This window comes from Physella acuta, unplaced genomic scaffold, assembly GCF_028476545.2.
Source record: "Physella acuta isolate Inbredline_101_S28 unplaced genomic scaffold, ASM2847654v3 ptg000186l, whole genome shotgun sequence".
In the NCBI taxonomy this organism is placed as follows: Eukaryota; Metazoa; Mollusca; class Gastropoda; family Physidae; genus Physella; species Physella acuta.
Window position 1 is genome coordinate 1026750 of NW_026731705.1, and position 20699 is coordinate 1047448.

At 33.1% G+C, this 20699-nt stretch overlaps 1 protein-coding gene and 1 pseudogene across 1 annotated transcript; one reads left to right on the plus strand and one right to left on the minus strand.

Annotated features, from left to right (window-relative positions):
• Window positions 1–7197: 7197 nt before the first annotated feature.
• Window positions 7198–7325, minus strand: LOC131936771 (uncharacterized; annotated as a pseudogene).
• A 10804-nt stretch (window positions 7326–18129) lies between these two features.
• LOC131936756 (serine/threonine-protein kinase cst-1-like) lies at window positions 18130–20115 on the plus strand. Its single transcript, XM_059293821.1, has 6 exons — window positions 18130–18157; window positions 18277–18353; window positions 18816–18951; window positions 19155–19323; window positions 19433–19653; window positions 20105–20115. Exons 1-6 carry the CDS (start codon window positions 18130–18132, stop codon window positions 20113–20115), a joined length of 642 nt encoding a protein of 213 aa, XP_059149804.1.
• The last annotated feature ends 584 nt before the right edge of the window (window positions 20116–20699 follow it).

Below are 20699 nucleotides of genomic sequence, written 5' to 3' on the forward strand. Positions count from 1 at the left end.
GGTTTTTACCGTCCGCACTTTAAAATTAATTTTAATGTGTTGTTTATTATTTTATTATCATATATATATATATACACAAAACACACACACACACACACATATATATATATATATATATATATATATATATATATATATATATATATATATATATATATATATATATATAGCCAATGAAGTTAACTTCTGTCTTCTACTCAATGGTAGGTTCGATCTTTTATTGTTGTACCAGCAAAACCAAATAAAATCAAAAACTAAAACTGAACACTTGAAAACTAAAACGAAAACCCAACAGACCTCCAAAGTCTGTAGAAATAAACAATAAACAATAAATAAAGGTTAATCATCACAATCATCTAGTCTTTCACTTCAATAACCTATTAACCTAACAACTTACATTCATACTCCACATCCCAAAGTATCAACTAACAACACACAACATACAAAATTCATACACACCATTTACAACATATCCACTAACAATGACAGCTAAACACAATCTTACTCACCCCTAAGTCTGGTCACAGTAAACACGTCAGTACTGGTGTCTTCTATCTTGGTCTGGATTTACAACTCGTACCACGACCAAAGTCTAGTCTCCCGTCTCTCGTGTAGCTTCTGGTTATAATCCCGTCGCGTTTCGTTGGGTCAGTATATATTAATATAGCCTACCCGTCATGTCCTAGGTGTCAAAGAGGAAGTCTGTTATTACGTACCGCCGTCTCTGTCAGTCACCGATCCCGTTCTCCCCCCGTGGTCAAACTCAGGCTACTTTGTGGGCGATAATCAGTGTCAGATCCACTAAGTTATCTAAGCGGTTACGCCCCTTTGTTACCTGGCCACCGTTTCCGCTATTGATCACAGGGATGGCTGTTTAGGGCCGTCCCGCAATCATGCTTGACCGGTGAGTTGTCATTCAGCTGACCGTTTCAATAAATGTCGTGGGCGGTTCCGGTCCCTTTGTTAATCTGGCCAACGTTTCCGCTGGACCGGGAGGTCGCTATTCAAGAGGCAGATCCTCTAAATGGTTAGGCCACACCCAGGGTGCTGTAAGAGCTAACGGCAGCTGTGAATCAAAGGCCCCCGGGTGTGCGAGGTATCTCGCCCCTTTTATAGCCCTAACCCCTTGATCGTAACTACCCCTAGTTACATATATATATATATATATATATATATATATATATATATATATATATATATATATATATATATATATATATATATATATATATACAATTCATCACATTAGTGCTAAGGATGATTATCTTTATATCCTTTATAATAGGTGTAGATATAGACATTGATCCCATCACAATTTAATTAACAGAACCACGTCTTAACCCATATATTGAAGATCAGGAGTTATCACACCTTAACAATCAGTTATTGCTCAGATTATAAAGGAAATAACAGCTAAGCATTTTCATATATAACTATAAACCACAACCCAACCGCAACCATTAACAGAAACGAACAAATACCTTCTCCCCTCTTTTATTGCTAAAAAAACAACTACATTTATAACAACAAAAACATAAACACAACTCAAACAGAAACCTAACATTCACTACAATCTCAACACTTAAACACAAACACACCTAAAAACAACATAAGCAAAAACCAACCCTAAACACTACCTCAATCACAAATATTAACATAAACTCTTACACCTATACCTACACATACAGCTACACCTACACATAATCCTATCCAAATACATACTATACCTATATCAAAACAAATACCTATACCAAACCTATTCCTAACATATCATTTAGTTATCCCCAACCGGAACCTTTCTTTCAAAATGATGGGTGTGTAATTGATTGATTATGATGTGGTACTGCAACTGTTTCGGAGGTGATGTGTACAGATAATTATCAAACACAAACATAAAAGTACATTATAATTATCTCTATTCCATATTCCCCATATCTGTATACGTTACTTTACATACACCAATTATTACTCTATGAACGATGGGTGATTGATTGGGGGGGGGGGGGGAGGGCGTAATGTCCCTTAAGGGATATGTCCTAATGATTTAGCTATCGCTATATTTTTAAGACATCCGTTGCCAATACAATTATATGTTAGACTTGTATAATACTAGTATCAACTGGTAAACAATGAAGCAGGGTTTGACTATTAAGTTACTAATTAAATAAATTAGTAAAAAAATAATTTTAGGAATACTTATAAACATATCTTAAATATAATGTTTACGTTGTTTACTAAGTTTTTTCACGTACGATTAAGTATAATCATTTTAATTAATAATATTGTTTTTCATATTTTTTAATATATTGCATCAGACGTGTAATTTACATCATCAGTTTGCATTCCTTGCTTGTTTGCTTTAGTATAACAGTCATCATCGTCGGTTTGTGACGACTGATACAGATTTATAATAGTAATTTAGTAGGTCTATTTTTTCTGGCTTGTAGACCTACTTTAATTCACTAAGAATGCTATCTTCTTTTCAACCCATTTAGCCTTTTCTGCCCCAGTGTATCCTAACAAATCAGCCAACTCAATGAATTTGGCATAGTCCTCCATCTTAATGGTCCAAGAAAAGTTATTCAGTTACTAAAATGTCAACAATACTAAATCTAGATTTAATTCTTTCCTTTACGGTGCGGAGCACCGCTCACTTCTGACACCAAAATGTCACAGGCTTTTCCCCTACAAATTTCATGACACACACTAAAAACAAAAATCAACCCTTGTTCCTGTAATTTCCATAATTTATTAGTTCATATATACAACACCTTCACTGCAAACATCGCCATGTTGTTCCCGCGCTATCTACCTCTCGCTTCCTTTCCTTAGCGCATGCGCACACCCATACTATATTTTATATCCATATCGCCTTTTTAAGATACACACTCGAAACATACATTCATCTACATTTCACTGTTACAATTGTGACAGTTAGTGTTTGTAAATTTTTCATATTACCAGAATCGCTGCGAGAAAAAACCAGGCCATGAACATTTTTTACCTATAAATTGTATTTCCTTTGGTTGCCAAGACAACAACCTATATGACCTCACAAAAGCCATGGCTGATCTAGCTGTAAGGGTAGCTGTAGATTTCACCAGTGTAAACAGGCCCGAGTTTGTACCAGGCACTATAGATCCATATCCTTGCTACAACACCAGGGGACAGAACTCACTGACGACAGGGACTGGGAGGTTGTGGGTGGTGACCAAGTACATAGAGGGGATGGACCAGACATACAGCACCTACAGAACTTGTCCATGTCCTGAATTTGACCACTCGGACACACCCAGCAAAGTGTGCTGGAAGGTTGAGGTGGTGACAACCACACATGTGGTTTTTTGATGATAGTGAGGCTAGACAGTCCAGCTGTAGGTTGTGGTTTGATGATGATAAAAGTCCAGTGGTCAAAGTTTATGGGTGGAAGGTGGGTTGGTCAAACACTGGGGGAGACACGTGTTTGTTGTATTATGTGACACATGACGTAGATGTAGGTGGTAAACTGTGGGATATGATTGGGCGTTTTAAGGGTCTACATGATAAAGTAAGGGACAAATACAAGAGTTTTAATGACGTGGACAAGCTGACCATCATGGCTGTTCTAAGCAGGTGTCTGTAGGTCACTGGGTATAAAGACAGGTGGGTTGCATAGACAGACCAGGTACACGTACACAACGTGTACCTGTCCAGGTAGCAGTGGGGCTCTGGTCTACAGACTTGGGTGTGACAGTAAGTCTAACCATCCTCACTGTGGAGTTAACTCTGATGGGTGTAATTACAGTGGCGTGTACGTGGACTTTGACTTGTAGTTGTCTGCTTTTTGTAGAGAATGTAAACAAACATGGCGACTGTTAACACATGTTTTTAAGGTGATAAGAAAAAAATTTCATCTTTCTCAGTTCTGTTAGAAATTTTTAAAAAAATCTGTTTCATTGAGAGTGAGAGCAAGATAAAATACACTTTGTCTTGAACATGTTTCGTGTTAAATTTGATTTTAGTATTAACATTATTTTAAATAAACCGGGAGTGATCTCCCCTAAACTTTCTCGAATATTCTTATATAAAATAACAGGGGATGGGAACTCGGGCTATAGACATGATTTTTAATCCATTTTAAATACTTAAAGTTTTAAAAATAGAATAAAATCTCGTAGACAAATTAATTGAACACCAAGTGAACGCCAACTAAAAAAGCGCATAATAGTGCGCAATATTATTAGTACTTCTAAAATTTACATTAGTTTTTTGAGAAATCGAAAGTAGCGTAAATTACTACTTCCAGTCAACGGAAATTACTCAAAATTTAACAGAAGGTAGAGAATTAGATCTTTTACTTACATGTGAAATTTCATGTATCTATCTGAAATAGTACTCAAGTTATAGGCTTTTGAAAAATTCAAAGTAGGAAAAGTACCACTTCCGGTTATCGAAAATCGCTCAAAAGTTGATACGGATCTACGATTTTGATAAAATACTTATATATGAAATTTCATCAACCTAGCTGTAACGGTACTCAAGTAAACGTGTTTACACACGGACACGCAGACACACACACACACACAGACATACGGACAAGATTGCAAAATTATGTTTTTCCGTATAAGTGAGGTGTAAAACGTCGAGATTTGTAAAAATCTCGATTTTTTTTTGCACGATTACAATACTTTCTCTATACTTCGTATATACGAGAAAGTAAAAAGTAAAAGTGTTTACATATTTTTGTAGTATAGGTTTTCTGATACTAAAAATATGTTATTAAAAATGGTTATGTTATACATAAAATTTGTCATTTACATCAAGTTTGTACAAGTATCTATGTGATCCGTTTTGTTAAAGTTCAAATACACGTTTGTAAAAAACCGACCACGGCCATTGGATTGATTGTTTATTGATGTGACAGCTGCTGACTGGTTGCGTTAAATCGACAGTATTGGTTGCTTGAATTATAAGTCAATTTTCAGCAACAAGACTTAATCGATTGAGGTTGTTTTCGATAAGCCTGGCGATAAAGTCAATACCAATCGATGGTAAGAAATAAATTACTAAGGGTAAGAAAGTGGGAAATGAGAATTCAATCGATAGTTTCGTAGATCCAAAATGTTTGCGATTATTGCAGATGTTAGACAAATTTAAGAGTTATGGCTAAATTAGATTGAAGGTAATGAATAAAATTATTAAAGAGTTAGTTTCTTTATAAAACTTCAAATGTTATTTTAATAGATTAATACGTATTTCAAAAACATATATTTGCACCGATTATTTTGTTTGTTAAAATAACATGGTTATTTTAGATTTAATGGTAATATTATAATTAGTGCAATGATAAGTAAAGGTTTTGATAGCTGTATTATTATGAAAAACTCATCAATTTGGATAATACGATGGTGTATCGATCTATCTATCTATATACTACTAAAAGTCAAGTTTGTTTACATGTTTGAATATTTATTTTTTTGTTTGTTTTTTTGTTTGTTTGTTTGTTTGCCTGATCGACTATTGTGATATGTTCGACTCAATCTGGATAGCTGTAAAATAGTATGTAGGTAGAGAATAATTTTTTAATGCAGACAGACTGTTAATCACACATTTATTTAAAGACGTTAATTAATTTATTGATTTATTCATACGCAGAGTAACCCATTTTTAAAAAAAAAGATTAAAACGACCACTACACTCGGCGGGACCGTGACGTCACAGGTTTTTGTTTACTCTTTAGTACAATAAAATGGCGGCGTCTATCGAAGAAAATTGTGTTCCCATTCAAAAGTTTAACGCGTTCTAAATCTAATTTTCTGTCGGTCATAACTTTAACAATACGTCCGTTTGCTGTATTTATTACGTTCCAACACTTATATCAATTTTAAACTGTCTTTTTTCATTTAGTTTTACATAAAATTTCTCTAGCTCTAAAGATCAGCTGTCGAAGGAAAGTTATGAATCTAGCCTAGATCTAGATCTAGCCTAGATCTAGGTCACTAGACTCAATGTAAATTCTAGATCTAGACTTAATGTAAATTCTACATCTAGAATCTATTTCAGGCCTTAATACATCTAGAATCTATTTCAGGCCTTAATTATTTTATATAAATCTTTTTTTTTTTTTTTTTTTTTTTTTTTTTGCCGTTTGGCGTTTAATATTGTTCCTTCCACAAGTGGATAGGTTGCATGTTAAAAAATTACAATGTGATACATAGTATAACATTAAAAAGATTTACAATGTCTTAATATTCCTTCTGATTTCTTTGTTCCATGTTTCTTTGATTTCTTTGTTCCGATTTCTTGGTTCCATTTGTTTCTTTCTTGATTTTGTTTCTGGTTTGCTATGACATAAAGTACAGGACAGTACAAACATGATCGCTTCTCTGTTTTTTGGCCTTTCTTCTTGTGCTTGATACGCTCTTGGTTTGATAATGGTTTATTCTTTGTTGGTAGTTGTACTTGGTGAGAGTGAGTTTGGTGTCTTGTCGTTGCTGGTGAAGTTGGTCGAATGGTGTAGAAATTGCGTTGATATGAGGTATGATGCGCTTGGTAGTAGAGTTGTTTGATGAATTGAAGCTTGGGGAGATGAGTTGGGTGAGTTCTTGTGTTGAGAGATCTTTCGAGGTGAGTTGTTTTGAAGTATTGTTCATTGTGGATTGAGGAGGAGTAACGTTGTGACGTAGTCGAGTAATTGAGTTGGGCGAGGTGACGTTGAAGAGTGAAGTTTGCTGATTTTGCTGAGTCGATGGTTTTGAGCTTGGTGGAGTGATGATGAGGGCGAGGTAGAGCTGTTGGCGATTGTTTATTTTGAGTAGGTGATCTTGAGAGATGGTTAGTTGATTTGCTAGTGTTTTGACGGAAGCTTCCCACCTAAGATTTCTCCTAGGTGGGTGTCGTCAGAGTGTTAGTGAGTTTGTTGGGAGCGAGGTAGATGCGTTTGACGTAGTGGATGAGTTCGATTTCTTGAGCGAGGTAGTTGCGTTAGACGTAGTAGATGAGTTCGATTTGTTGGCGATAGACAGACCTCCCACCTAAGATTTCTCCTAGATGGGTGTCGTCAGGCTGAAAAATAAAAGATTGAAAAGTTAGCCACTCGTACATTTGAAGCCACCCAATACAAGTACTGGGTGACTCATCTCGAGAGCGTGTGCGTTCGAGGGATGTGTGGGAGCAACCCCACAGCGGTCGTTTGCGAGATTTGCGTGAGTTAGAGTAGTAGGTTTGACCGCCTCTCGACCCCGGCAGCCAGCCCTAAAAAGGGCTGACCAACCAAATGGCTAAGATCCGTGTAGATCCATAACAGATACTACACTTTGATCTTAGCCAAAAGGCCGAGAAGATATAAATCTTTGTTTGGCTAATCTAATATATAAAGCTCAATTCTGTAACGCATATGTTTGTTTGTCGCTGGTTATCAATGGATTTAAGTGTTAGAAAATTATCGTGCGCATTTGTCTAAATTTATGAGTTAAAAAATTACTATTAAAAGTGTTGGGAAATCATTTTCATTTTTCAAATTATAGTAATAATTGTCGGCATGTTCATTAAACACAAGTTTTAAAAAAATATCATCTTTTACAAAAATTCTAATTATGTCTTTATTTAGTCCTATAGCGCTTACTTCCCTTTGATAAATTAGGCAAAACACAATTACTTCCCTTTATAAAACCATTGCATTAGTTGAAAAGCATTTACTTTTTAATTACTTTGTTTTGGTGTTGGGAAAAAAATAATTACATAATTAGCGGGGATTGATCAAGTGCAAATGTTGTAGGTATTTTACGGATAAGCTTGGAGTATTATAATTGTTCATTAAATTGAAACAGGCGGTTCGTTTAAGTGAGTGCAAAAGACTATGAATAAGTTGGGGTACTATAGTCGTTTATTAAGCTAAAACAGGCGATTCTGCCCCGGGCGTTTATGTTCGCGTTAGTGTTTTCTTTGTGTTTAGGTGGGTTTGCGTTAGTGGTTGCGTTTTGATTTGGTTCGTTTTTGTTCTTTCTTTTTTCGTTTTTGTTTGTGTTTTTTTTGTTTGGGTTTGTATTTGTGTTTTTGGTTGGTTTTGCGTTTGGATTTGGTTTGTTTTCGTTTGCTTTTTCGTTGTTTTTTTTTGGTATTGGTGTTTGTGGCTGGGTTTGTTGTTAGGTTTTTGTTTTCGTTTGTTTTTTCTTTGTGTTTGTATTGGTGTTTGTGGTTGTGGTTGGGTTTGTTGCTAGGTTTTTGTTTTCGTTTGTATTTGTAATTGTGTTAGCGTTATGTTTGCGTTTTGTTGTTTTGGTTTTGGTTGGTCGTGGTTTGGGTGAGCAATGCCGGGTTTATGATGATTACTAAACACACAGGTAATGGTCTTTAACAGAAAGGTTTTTCACAGAAGCCAGAGCAGGGCCTGGCCGGGACGGCTAGTATACTACTAAAACTCAAGTTTGTTTATATGTTTCAATATTTATTTGTTTGTCTGATTTGGTACTGTAAAGAAACTGCTCTATATGGGGGGCTGTAAAATAGTATGTAGGTAGGGAAGATTTTTTGATTGCAGACAGATTGTTAATCACACATTTATTTAAAGACGTTAATTAATTTATCGATTTATTCATAAGTAGATTAACGACATTAATTTTAAAGTTTTAGAACTATGGCTTAACTTTGACTGAACAGTGACGTTTGATAACTCATTTTTTTGTTTGTTTGTTTTTTTATTTGTTATTGGGGAGAATCTGCATTATGTGTAGAGCTGTAAAATAGGATTTTGGGTGGTAAATATTGTTTTTTCTTAAACATACTGTTAATTACAAACTAATTTAAAACCTTTAATTAATTTATTGATATAGTCATTGGTAGATTAACCACATTAATTATTAAAGTTTAGAACAATGACTTCAGTAACAGTAAAAAAGATTTATTTTTGTTACAACGTTTTAATATTTTTTTAAGGCCTTTATGTGAATGATATGGTTGACTATCAGGACCTCGCGGGGCACAGGGTAGGTGAAGTAGAGTTCACCCGTTTCTATGTTCTCAGCATATGAAGGGATAGTGTGGTCAGAGCCATGCTCGGCCGGAATCGTTTTTTTTTAAATACAAACATGTCTGAGACTTGGCGGGGCACTGGGCAGGTGAAGTAGAGTTTAGGAGAGTTTTTAAAATATAAAAAACGTCTTTTTGAATGCGGGGTCTGGTTATTTTGGGATGAGAAGTGCTGGCAGACGTGATGTCATTTATGGATGACCCCCCGAAACCCACAGTTATCTAACTAGATTACGGGTAGTCTAGTATACTACTAAAACTCAAGTTTGTTTACATGTTTGAATATTTATTTGTTTGTTTTTTTTTTTGTCTGATTTAATACTTTAAGGAAACTGCTCTATATGGGGGGGGGGGGGGGGCTGAAAAATAGTATGTACGTAGAGAACAATTTTTGTTTGCAGACAGACTGTTAATCAGACATTTATTTAAAGACGTTAATTAATTTATTGATTTATTCATAGGTAGATTAACCACATTAATTATAAAAAGTTTAGAACAATGAATTTAGTAATAGTAAAAAGATTTGTTTTCTTTTTATAACAATGTTTTCAATTATTTTTTAAGGCCTTTATGTGAATGATGTATGGCATACAACAACATCTGTATACTACTAAAACTTAAGTAAAAAAAAACAAAAACAAAAAAACATGTGAATGATAAGATTGACTATCAGGACATCGCGGGACACAGGGCATGTGAAGTAGAGTTCACCTATTTATATGTTCTCAGCATATGAAGGGATAGTGTGGTCTGAGCCATGCTCGGCCGGAATCGTGTTTTTTTTAAATACAAACATGTCTGAGACTTTGCGGGGCACTGGGCAGGTGAAGTAGAGTTTAATAGATTTTTTAAAATATAAAAAACGTCTTTTTGAATGTGGGGTCTGGTTATTTTGGGATGAAAAGTGCTGGCAGACATGATGTCATTTATGGATGACCCCCGAAACCCACAGTTATCTAACTAGATAACGGGTAGTCTAGTTTAGTTTTAAAATCGGAGTTATAATCAAAGTAAACATCAAAACCTCGTTCATCATAATAAACTAGGCATTGGTACTCGTTACACATGAATTATAGGTCTATATTTCTTAAATATTATAGGGTAACCCGGGGTAATTCTATAGGCCTACTCTACTTTTATTTTTATTTATATAAAATCATGGATTAGCACTACTTCATGACTTTATAAAGTGTATACTTGCACACGGTATATTTAAATGATGGTAAAAGAATGCATAGAGAATTGTTTAATGTTGAACACTTTATGATATGATTTTCTTGACTTTATTTTAAGGGTCTGTTCACAAGTGACGTCACACACATTTGGCCTATTTTATCCAGGTCATTGGATGTTTAATATCGACATGTAATAAACCTTGACCTAAAAAAACATGGCAATTTAGCCGAAGTCCAATCGTAAGGGGAGACAGCCAATCGTAAGGGGAGACAGCTAATCGTAAGGTTAATATTGTATGAAAATCAAGTTAATATTGGATATGATAATTAGATACGAGAAATTGTATGAAAATCAGGTTAATATTGGATATGATAATTAGATACGAGAAATTGTATGAAAATCAGGTTAATATTGGATATGATAATTAGATACGAGAAATTGTATGAAAATCAGGTTAATATTGGATATGATAATTAGATACGAGAAATTGTATGAAAATCAGGTTAATATTGGATATGATAATTAGATACGAGAAATTGTATGAAAATTAGGTTAATATTGGATACAATAATTAGATACGAGAAATTGTATGAAAATCAGGTTAATATTGGATATGATAATTAGATACGAGAAATTGTATGAAAATCAGGTTAATATTGGATATGATAATTAGATACGAGAAATTGTATGAAAATTAGGTTAATATTGGATACAATAATTAGATACGAGAAATTGTATGAAAATCAGGTTAATATTGGATATGATAATTAGATACGAGAAATTGTATGAAAATTAGGTTAATATTGGATACAATAATTAGATACGAGAAATTGTATGAAAACCAGGTTAATATTGGATACAATAATTAGATACGAGAAATTGTATGAAAATCAGGTTAATATTGGATATGATAATTAGATACGAGAAATTGTATGAAAATCAGGTTAATATTGGATATGATAATTAGATACGAGAAATTGTATGAAAATCAGGTTAATATTGGATATGATAATTAGATACGAGAAATTGTATGAAAATTAGGTTAATATTGGATACAATAATTAGATACGAGAAATTGTATGAAAATCAGGTTAATATTGGATATGATAATTAGATACGAGAAATTGTATGAAAATCAGGTTAATATTGGATATGATAATTAGATACGAGAAATTGTATGAAAATTAGGTTAATATTGGATACAATAATTAGATACGAGAAATTGTATGAAAATCAGGTTAATATTGGATATGATAATTAGATACGAGAAATTGTATGAAAATCAGGTTAATATTGGATATGATAATTAGATACGAGAAATTGTATGAAAATTAGGTTAATATTGGATACAATAATTAGATACGAGAAATTGTATGAAAACCAGGTTAATATTGGATACAATAATTAGATACGAGAAATTGTTTGAAAATCAGGTTAATATTGGATACAATAATTAGATACGAGAAATTGTATGAAAACCAGGTTAATATTGGATACAATAATTAGATACGAGAAATTGTTTGAAAATCAGGTTAATATTTGATACAATAATTAGATACGAGAAATTGTATGAAAACCAGGTTAATATTGGATACAATAATTAGATACGAGAAATTGTATGAAAACCAGGTTAATATTGGATACAATAATTAGATACGAGAAATGGTATGAAAATACGGTTAATATTGCATACAATATTTAGATACGAGAATTTGTATGAAATTCAGGTTAATATTTGATACAATAATTAGATACGAGAAATTGTATGAAAATCAGGATAATATTGGATACAATAATTAGATACGAGAAATTGTATGAAAAGCAGGTTAAATATTGGATACAATAATTAGATACGAGAAATTGTATGAAAATCAGGTTAATATTGGATAAAATACTAAGATACGAGAAATTGTAAGAAAATCAGGTTAATATTGGATACAATAAATAGATACGAGAAATGGTATGAAAATCAGGTTAATGTTGGATACAATATATAGATACGAGAAATTGTAAGAAAATCAGGTTAATAATGGATACAATATTTAGATACGAGAAATTGTATGAAAATCAGGTTAAATATTGGATACTATAATTAGATACGAGAAATTGTAAGAAAATCAGGTTAATATTGGATACAATAATTAGAAACGAGAATTTGTATGAAATTCAGGTTAATATTGATACAGAAATCAGTAGAAGTTAAACAATGTTTACAGTCAACCCCGCGTGACAACCATTATACTTTCCATTTTGTGTAACGTGTAGATTTAACAACGTAATGTCCAAAGTGTTGAGAATTACGTGTAACTAGTTTAAAATAAATAATAATCTTTATAATCTTTATATTGTTAGATTATTAAATACTTTTATAGGTTTTTAAATCTGTCTAAATTCAAATTTAAAACTTCAAAAGTAATCGCCCAGCCATGAAGTTTATTAATGTTTATTTATAGCTAACACGTAGCTGAAAGTTCTTTTTCGACATGTAACATGTGGAATTTTGTGGTTAAATAAGGAATTCATAAACGTTGTTGCCGATTATCTTAAATATTTAAGGATTGTCTGATGAAATATTTTCTTTCCATCACAGTCAAGTGTGATCTAGCTTATAACTGTGCCGTGTACAGTTTCAAATAGTTCGTAGTGGACAGTGTAGATAGGCTAGATCTGCAGTAATGGTTAAAGTAAGTGTAACAGTAGTGGACATTAGACAGTATAGATAGGCTAGATCTACAGTAATGTTAAAGTAAGTGTAACAGTAGTGGACAGTATAGATAGGCTAGACCTGCAGTAATGTTAAAGTAAGTGTAACAGTAGTGGACAGTATAGATAAGCTAGATCTACAGTAATGTTAAAGTAAGTGTAACAGTTGTGGACAGTATAGATAGGCTAGACCTGCAGTAATGTTAAAGTAAGTATGATGACTAATTAAACTTCGATATAACTTCACTCTACTCATTATAGTCTCTTCTTGTAATTGTTTTTAAAAGGACATGTACTCAAGTTGTTATCTAACATGCTTGATGCTGTTGGCTAATAATACAAATTCAATATGTCCAATTAAAAAAAATGATTAAGTAGGCCTGTGTTGCTTTAGCCTAAATGCCAACACACAACGGGATTTCCCGCTAACGTGTCGGTATTTAAAACTCGCGCCTTACCTGGCACAAAGGAGCGCCAGATTTAGAAACATTCAATATGGCCGCTATAAGACTGTCGCCAGTAAAAACGTTTTAATAATTTGTCACGTAAGTAATCGGAATATTAAACATTTAATGTACGTCTTTTAACAGTAAAAAAGGTAATATACATTGAATGAAAAAGCTGTATGATGTTTAAAAAACATCATTATTAATTTATGAGTATACATAATTTAAACGTTTAGAAAAGAACAAGATAATTTGCGAGACATGTTTCATTTCATGCATTTGGTTGTATGTTAGTTTTTTTTTACTTATCTATTAGAACCCGAGATTACTTATACGCGTGAAATGTCTAGACTCACGGAATAAGATAAATTACACCTTTAACGCTTCAAGACTTACGGTAAAAGATTTATTATTTATTAATGTCGTAAACGTAAGTGATTTCAAATGTCAAAGTCCAGATCTTGATGAAATAACACACGGCGTACTTAAACTGCAGTTGCGTCGAATTTGTGGCTATGGTCTACGCCATATGTAAAGTGACACGTAAGATGCATATTATGTTTACACTTAAAAGACTGCCAATAAACGAAATAAAAAGCTGCTCAAATCCTTCAGTACAGAGATCTAATATGTTCACGTGATCTACACTAAACAACTGTCGCATGTTAAACGTCAGCAGACGTCCAAATATGGGCGGACATTGACAAGTAACGTCTGCTAACGTTAATAAAAATGGACAGATAATTTTCTTGAAGTCGTTTATTTTTAAACTACCTAGATAATAGAAAACGTTGAATAAAACAATGAAGATTTTGAACGGGTGTCATTGTCTTAACACTGTTGATGTCTGTGCAGGGGCGTAGCGACCCTTCCCGGCGCCCGGGGACAAACTTTTCGATTTGCACCGCCCCGTCAAGATTTTGATTTGCACCCCCCCCCCCTCAAACTTTCGATGTGCACCCCCTCCCCCTTGGGGGTCGGCGTGGTCGAGTCGGTAAAGCTCATGGTTGCTAAACCGAAAAGTCTCGAGTTCGAACCCTCGGGCAGATGAGGCTCGTTAGCTGGGGACAGCCACTCTTCTAGGAGAGACAACTCCAAAATCAAACAACTGCTGCCTTGTAGTTTGTTCTTGGTTGGACAAAGGCTATGGAAGCAAATCCAAAAAGAAAAGCAGGCTGAAATCGGAGTCAATGGCCTCAATGGCGCATAACCAGTTGACACGTAACGCTTAATTGTGTTGGAGGCGTGGTCGAGTCGGCAAAAAGCTCATGGTTGATAAATTCGAACAAAGTCTCGTGTTCAAACCAACTGGCAGATAAATCTCGATCCCCTTCAACACTAATAATTAAGAACGAAGAAGAAGAAAAAGACCCCCCCTTGAGATTTCCATTTGCACCCCCCCCCCCTCCCTCAAACTTTCGATTTGCACCCCCCTCAACCTTTCAATTTATTTTTCCAACCCATGTTGGCGCCCCCTGGGGTCGGTCCACCCCCCGCCCCCCCTCGCTACGCTACTGTGTCTGTGGCATATTTGACTGTACATTTGAGTTACCTACTACAATACTTTCATTCTGCACGTGTATCAGCCACGGAGATACTATATTATAATATACTGCATCATTTTATTTGACTACAGGCCGTAAACCCTTGCCAGTGTCAAGTGGTCATCGGACCTGGTAAAAAAACATTATCAATCTTATAAGGCTGTAAACTCTGTGCTGTGAATTGCCACTTAGTCATCAGACCTTAATGATGCTACATCTAAATATACTCTTTGAATTGCCACTTTGTCATCAGACCTTAATGATGCTACATTAATTACCTTTTAACTTAATCAAGTGTACAGCCATGGTTAAATTCTGATGTAGACAATGTGTCAAATCTTTGTGTTGTGGTTTATTTAACAGGAATTAACTTGGATAGTCTATATGACCACAACAGTATGGCCAGTTGAGAGGACCTCTCAACATATTTTACAGGTAATGTCCATTTTTTGGGGGAAAATTGGTCCTAAAAAATCTCTACTTGTATGCATAAATGCTATGGGCTCATGAAGTCCTTATGTTTGAACATTCTGTAGTTTGAAATGTTTACTAGATGAGTATCTTAAGATGGTGATGGTTGAGATGATTGTGACAGTTGGAGGTTGTAGATAGTTTGTCATGTTTTATGTTTGTCAAAGTTTAACAGCTAATGAAATGTTTACAGTAATAAAATTGTTTTATTTACCTGTACAGGTACACATGAAGTACAAGAATGTCTTGAAGGTCAAGCTGATATAGATCTACACACACCTGGAAAACTGTGAGAAAAATCCTGGCCGTAAAATGTTTAATCACAAAAACACAAAAACACAAAAATACGAAAAACAACACAAGAAAACAAAAACACAAAATAAAAACATCACGAAAACACAAAAACCCAAAAACAAAAACCACAAAAATACAAAATAACACATAAACGTAAACGTTAACTTAACTTGCGATAAATGGAAACACATAATTAATCAGAAATTCAATCTCATTAGCAACACAATTACTACAAACAATATTAATGCCTTACAACACTAAAAAAATGAAAATTCTGGTAGAAGTTTAGTGCTATAATTCAAACGTAATAAACAAGACTTAACAGAAACGTGTGATCAATTGAAGGCGACAGCAATATTTGGATCTAAAACAAACCTAAAAATAAAATTTGTACAAAATCATGAATGAAATCTATTTTAATGTATTATAACGTTTTTGGACAAGGGACTCTACCTTGATGAAGTTCTTCAATAACAATAATAACTAGTCATAACATTGATGATTTGGTATTTTAAATCTATACGACGTCTATGTGAAACAACAATGAAAATAATGGAATAACTATAGAACTATTGGTAACTTCCCCTGACGACAGTACGTTTTATTATTGTAACCACTTTAAAAAGTATTTTTATTTTTTAGACACATTAATTTGCAAAATAATATAAATAATACATTTCTACAGGTGGATTAATGTGAATATTTATTGTCATTAAGAAAGAGTGTAAAAACATGCAACTAATCATCATATATTCATTAATTTCTAGAATATACATTAGCTTTAGCATTGATATCCGCCTTCAGATTGCATGTGGCATTACCGGAAAGCTGGATTTCTCGTGTATTTGAAAATTGTATTTTAAATAATCCGGGTAACAGCCAACGTCTACAATCTGCTTTACAAATTACACAGATATGCTAATTCCTTGACCTATTTTTCGTTACTTTTTGCTGTTTTTCTCAGTTCTCAGTTTTTAACACTATAATACCTACTTTTTATTTATTTATTAAACATTGCCCACCAAATTTTCAGTAATAGTTCTTCATGCACAAATAAAACTTTTGTTACAATGGAAATGCATACTAAAAAGGGTACGATTTTTCAGACCTTGTAGAGTTCTGACCAATATCTCTTTTAAAAAGGTGTAGTTACAAAAGTTTTAAATAAGCTGTTTAAGTTTCATTGTTGTAAATGCATAAATAAAAACAGCGTTTTTAAAAGTACCAAAATGTTTAAAAAGTCGATGGCGTTTTCAGGCTTCAAATGACAACTAAAATTATTTTCAACCAATTCTTCGCTGTTTAATAATTACTTTCATGTGCCAACCATTGTAAAAGTATTCAAAAGGCTGTAGGTCTTAATTTGCAAAAAAACATAAATAAACTAAGCATATCCCCTTAATTCTGAAGTGTTATAACTATTATTGTTCAAAATGTATATCTTACAATAGTTAATTATAAGATACCCGTTTTTTATTATTTGCAGTTCTGTAGGTTCAAATTTTTAAAAGGCGATGCCCTCTTAAAATTTGCCATATGGACACATCTAACCTGTTTATATGAACTCATGAAATGGATAGTTATCCGTTTAACTACGGATGTTTCATAGGAGGTAGGTCATTCAAGTTTAATAATCGGCTGAAATTGCCCTAAAAGTTTAAGCCGACTGTCGCTAAAAAGTTCAAACCAATAGTGCTCTTATTACACGCACATAAGACGTCACACTCTCTTCATTCACGCGCATCATACATTTGAACAATTCATATTCTCGAATTACTTACATATATTATTGATATTTAATCGCTATTCCGTTTTGATTACAAATAAAACGGGAGTAATCTACGGTAAACTTTCTTGCTTATTCCTTTCTTAAAAATATAAATGAATCACGTGAATCAACAAATAAACATAAAAATATATATTTTATAGAGCTAACAATAAGTGCTTTATAAAGGAAAACGGTTATTTTCTGAAAAGTTAATCCAGCCAAATGTCACAATAAACTGTCAACGTGAAAAGTTTGAAAGAAATATGTCCAGTATTGTAATCGTGCACACAAATCATATGAAAGTTTGACGGTTTTTAACGATTTACTTCTCATTACTTCACAATATATGGAGTATAGAATACTTATTTTAATCAGGCAAAAATTATAAATCCATAGTTATCAAAATTTCGACGTTTTATGCGTAATTGAGTTGAAAAGAATAGGAGTTGCAATTCTGTTTGTGTGTGTGTGTATGTCTTTGAACACGATAACTTCATACAATTATCTGTCTTCTGTCAAAGTTTGAGTAATTTTCGTGCATCGGAAGTAGTATTTTACGCTATATCCTATTTCTCAATAAATGCATATGAATTAATAAAGTATTAATATTCCGCACTATTTTACACACATTGTTTGCCGTTAACCTGATGCGCAATTCTTTTTTCTACGAGATTCTATTATACTTTAAAAAGTTTAAGTATTTAAAAATGGATTAAATATCATGTCTGTGCTTCAGTTTGCCATTAAAGGTTTGTTTATTCCTCTTATCTAAGTACTTAATTTTCAGATGGACAATCGGAGCCAACAAATTGGAAACTTGGTCCAACAATAACCAAAACTACAAGCACAATAATTTCACTCGTGATAGATGTCAACAACCTTCACAAAGAAAAATTAGCTGTAAAACAGGCATTTATATCAGATGACGTTGACGTCACATGTTTGGTAAGAGATTTGCCACAAAAAATGTACAAGAATTTTATAGATACTTATTTTATATATATTCACATAGAAAACACGTGTATGTAAAATGTGTGATTAAAAGATTTGGTGGAAAGGGAAATCAAATATACCATGATTAAAATATTTACAGAAGGTGATCGATTCGGAACTAAAAGCTCGACAGAAAGTCAAACATTGCAGAATTCTTGAATATATTGATTATTGCAAGAGTGACAGAGTGTTTTCTTTGTTTCTACCTTATATGGAAAAAGTAATGCGGTTTAAAATGTATCTTTAAATACAATAATTATAACAGCCCTTCACATTGTACACCGCATTTATGACATATTAATTTAATGTAGTAAATATGCGGATTATATTGACTAAGAAATGTTTCGTACACTTAAGCTTATTTAACTATATTTTTAAAATAATGTATATGTAACAGAATTATAAATATTGCAGGGATCGCTGGCACGTTACATACAATCTCAAGAACTTAAACACCTGACAGAAAAACAGACAGCTTTGTTCACTTCACAAATACTTGAAGGTTTAGACTATCTTCACAGGCACAAAATTATACACAGAGATATCAAAGGTGGATGTTGTTTTTAAAAGACAAAACTGCTTACTAAAAAATTGATATAACGAAATAATAATTTTTATAATTCAAGTAAATACATGATTTATTTTTAAATTAAAATCCATACATGTACGAAGGTTACTTTTATAAAAGCAAATGTGCGATTTTCTTTAATCAGATGTATGTAATATAACTGTTTTTATTGTTTAAATTCACAGCTTCAAACATATTGATGAAAACAGATTTTGAAGTACAAATATCAGATTTTGGAGTGGCGAAGATTTTAAACACATTTTCCAAATCACATACAAAAGGAACTGGAACATGTCATTGGATGGCACCAGAAATACTTCAAGAAGTTCCATATGACAGTAAAGTAGATATATGGTATGTCATTTTTTCACACACAGCAAAAAGTTTACAAAGTTAAAAAATATTAATTACATAACTGAAATAGTTCATTTTAAAAATTTATTTTTAAATTTGCATTTTACAGGAGTCTGGGTTGTACGGTGTATCAGATGATTACAGGGAAGCAACCTTTTAGTGAGCTAACTGAGCAGCAGATGATTGTAAGAGCACTTAAAAATGAGCTTCAGTTGTCTTCTCCTGAACAAATATCCCTTAAACTCAAAGACATTCTACGTCTGATGTGCATGAAAAATCCAACAGAAAGACCGAATGCATCCGAGTTAATGAACCACACATTTATCACGGGTAAGTAAAGTTTTACTAACATGAGCAAGTGAACATGTTGAATGGCCACAGGCAATATGTTTTGTGTGCAGGTATTCTTATAATAGAGTATAATATAATAGAGAATGTTAATATAGTTTTTTTTTAAATAAACTCTATTTACATTTGATCTATGATTATCACATATCTATTTCTTAGTTCCTAAAAATAAAAATAAATTTTAAAATCTCTAATTAAAATTGATTTTATCCCTATCAGTTTGAATGTTTATATTTTGATGTGAAAAACAAGAATTAGTTTTGTATTAAAGATCAATTAATATGATGACACAAACATTTCAAGGAAACTAGCTATCCCTGAAAAACAGCGCTTTGAAAAGAAACTGTAAAGGGCCGTGACATATAGTTTCACCGTCAGTTAACTTAAATTACATGAATATTTAATGTTTAACCACATATCTTTTTTCGTTTAGGGAAAAACTAAGTTTCAAATTATTGTATTTAGTATTACGTTATGTATATTATTGACAAAGAGGGCGGAGTTCTCTAGCGGTAGAGAGCTGTACTGCTAACCCGTAAGTTAGTTGAAGAGCCGGATTTTTATTCCAAGTTTGAAACCGCCAGAACCCTTGCTTCTGTCCACCCAACTCTGATGGGTACCTAACTCACGTTAGGGAAACAAAGTCGGCTGGACATAGTGCTGAACACACTATCTTTTTATATGCCGATGTCACAGAAACAAGTGAACTCTACTTCACTTGCCCTATAGACCGTCAGGTTTGAAAGGAAAATTTAATTATATTATTTATATTAAACTAAAAGTCAAAAGTTTAAATATTTACGTTTTTTTTTTGCATGTCTCTTCCATTATAGGACAGCATCTGCATTATGTGTAGAACTGCGATCAACGTATTTATCCAGAGAATAATGTTCTTTTTCCCCCAAAGTGTTATTCCCTAATTTCTTTAAAGACGATGCTTAATTTATTGATATATTCATTTGTAGAAACACCCCTTTAAGTATAAAGGTTTAGAACAAATATTTTGTTTTCAAAAAAATTAAAAACTT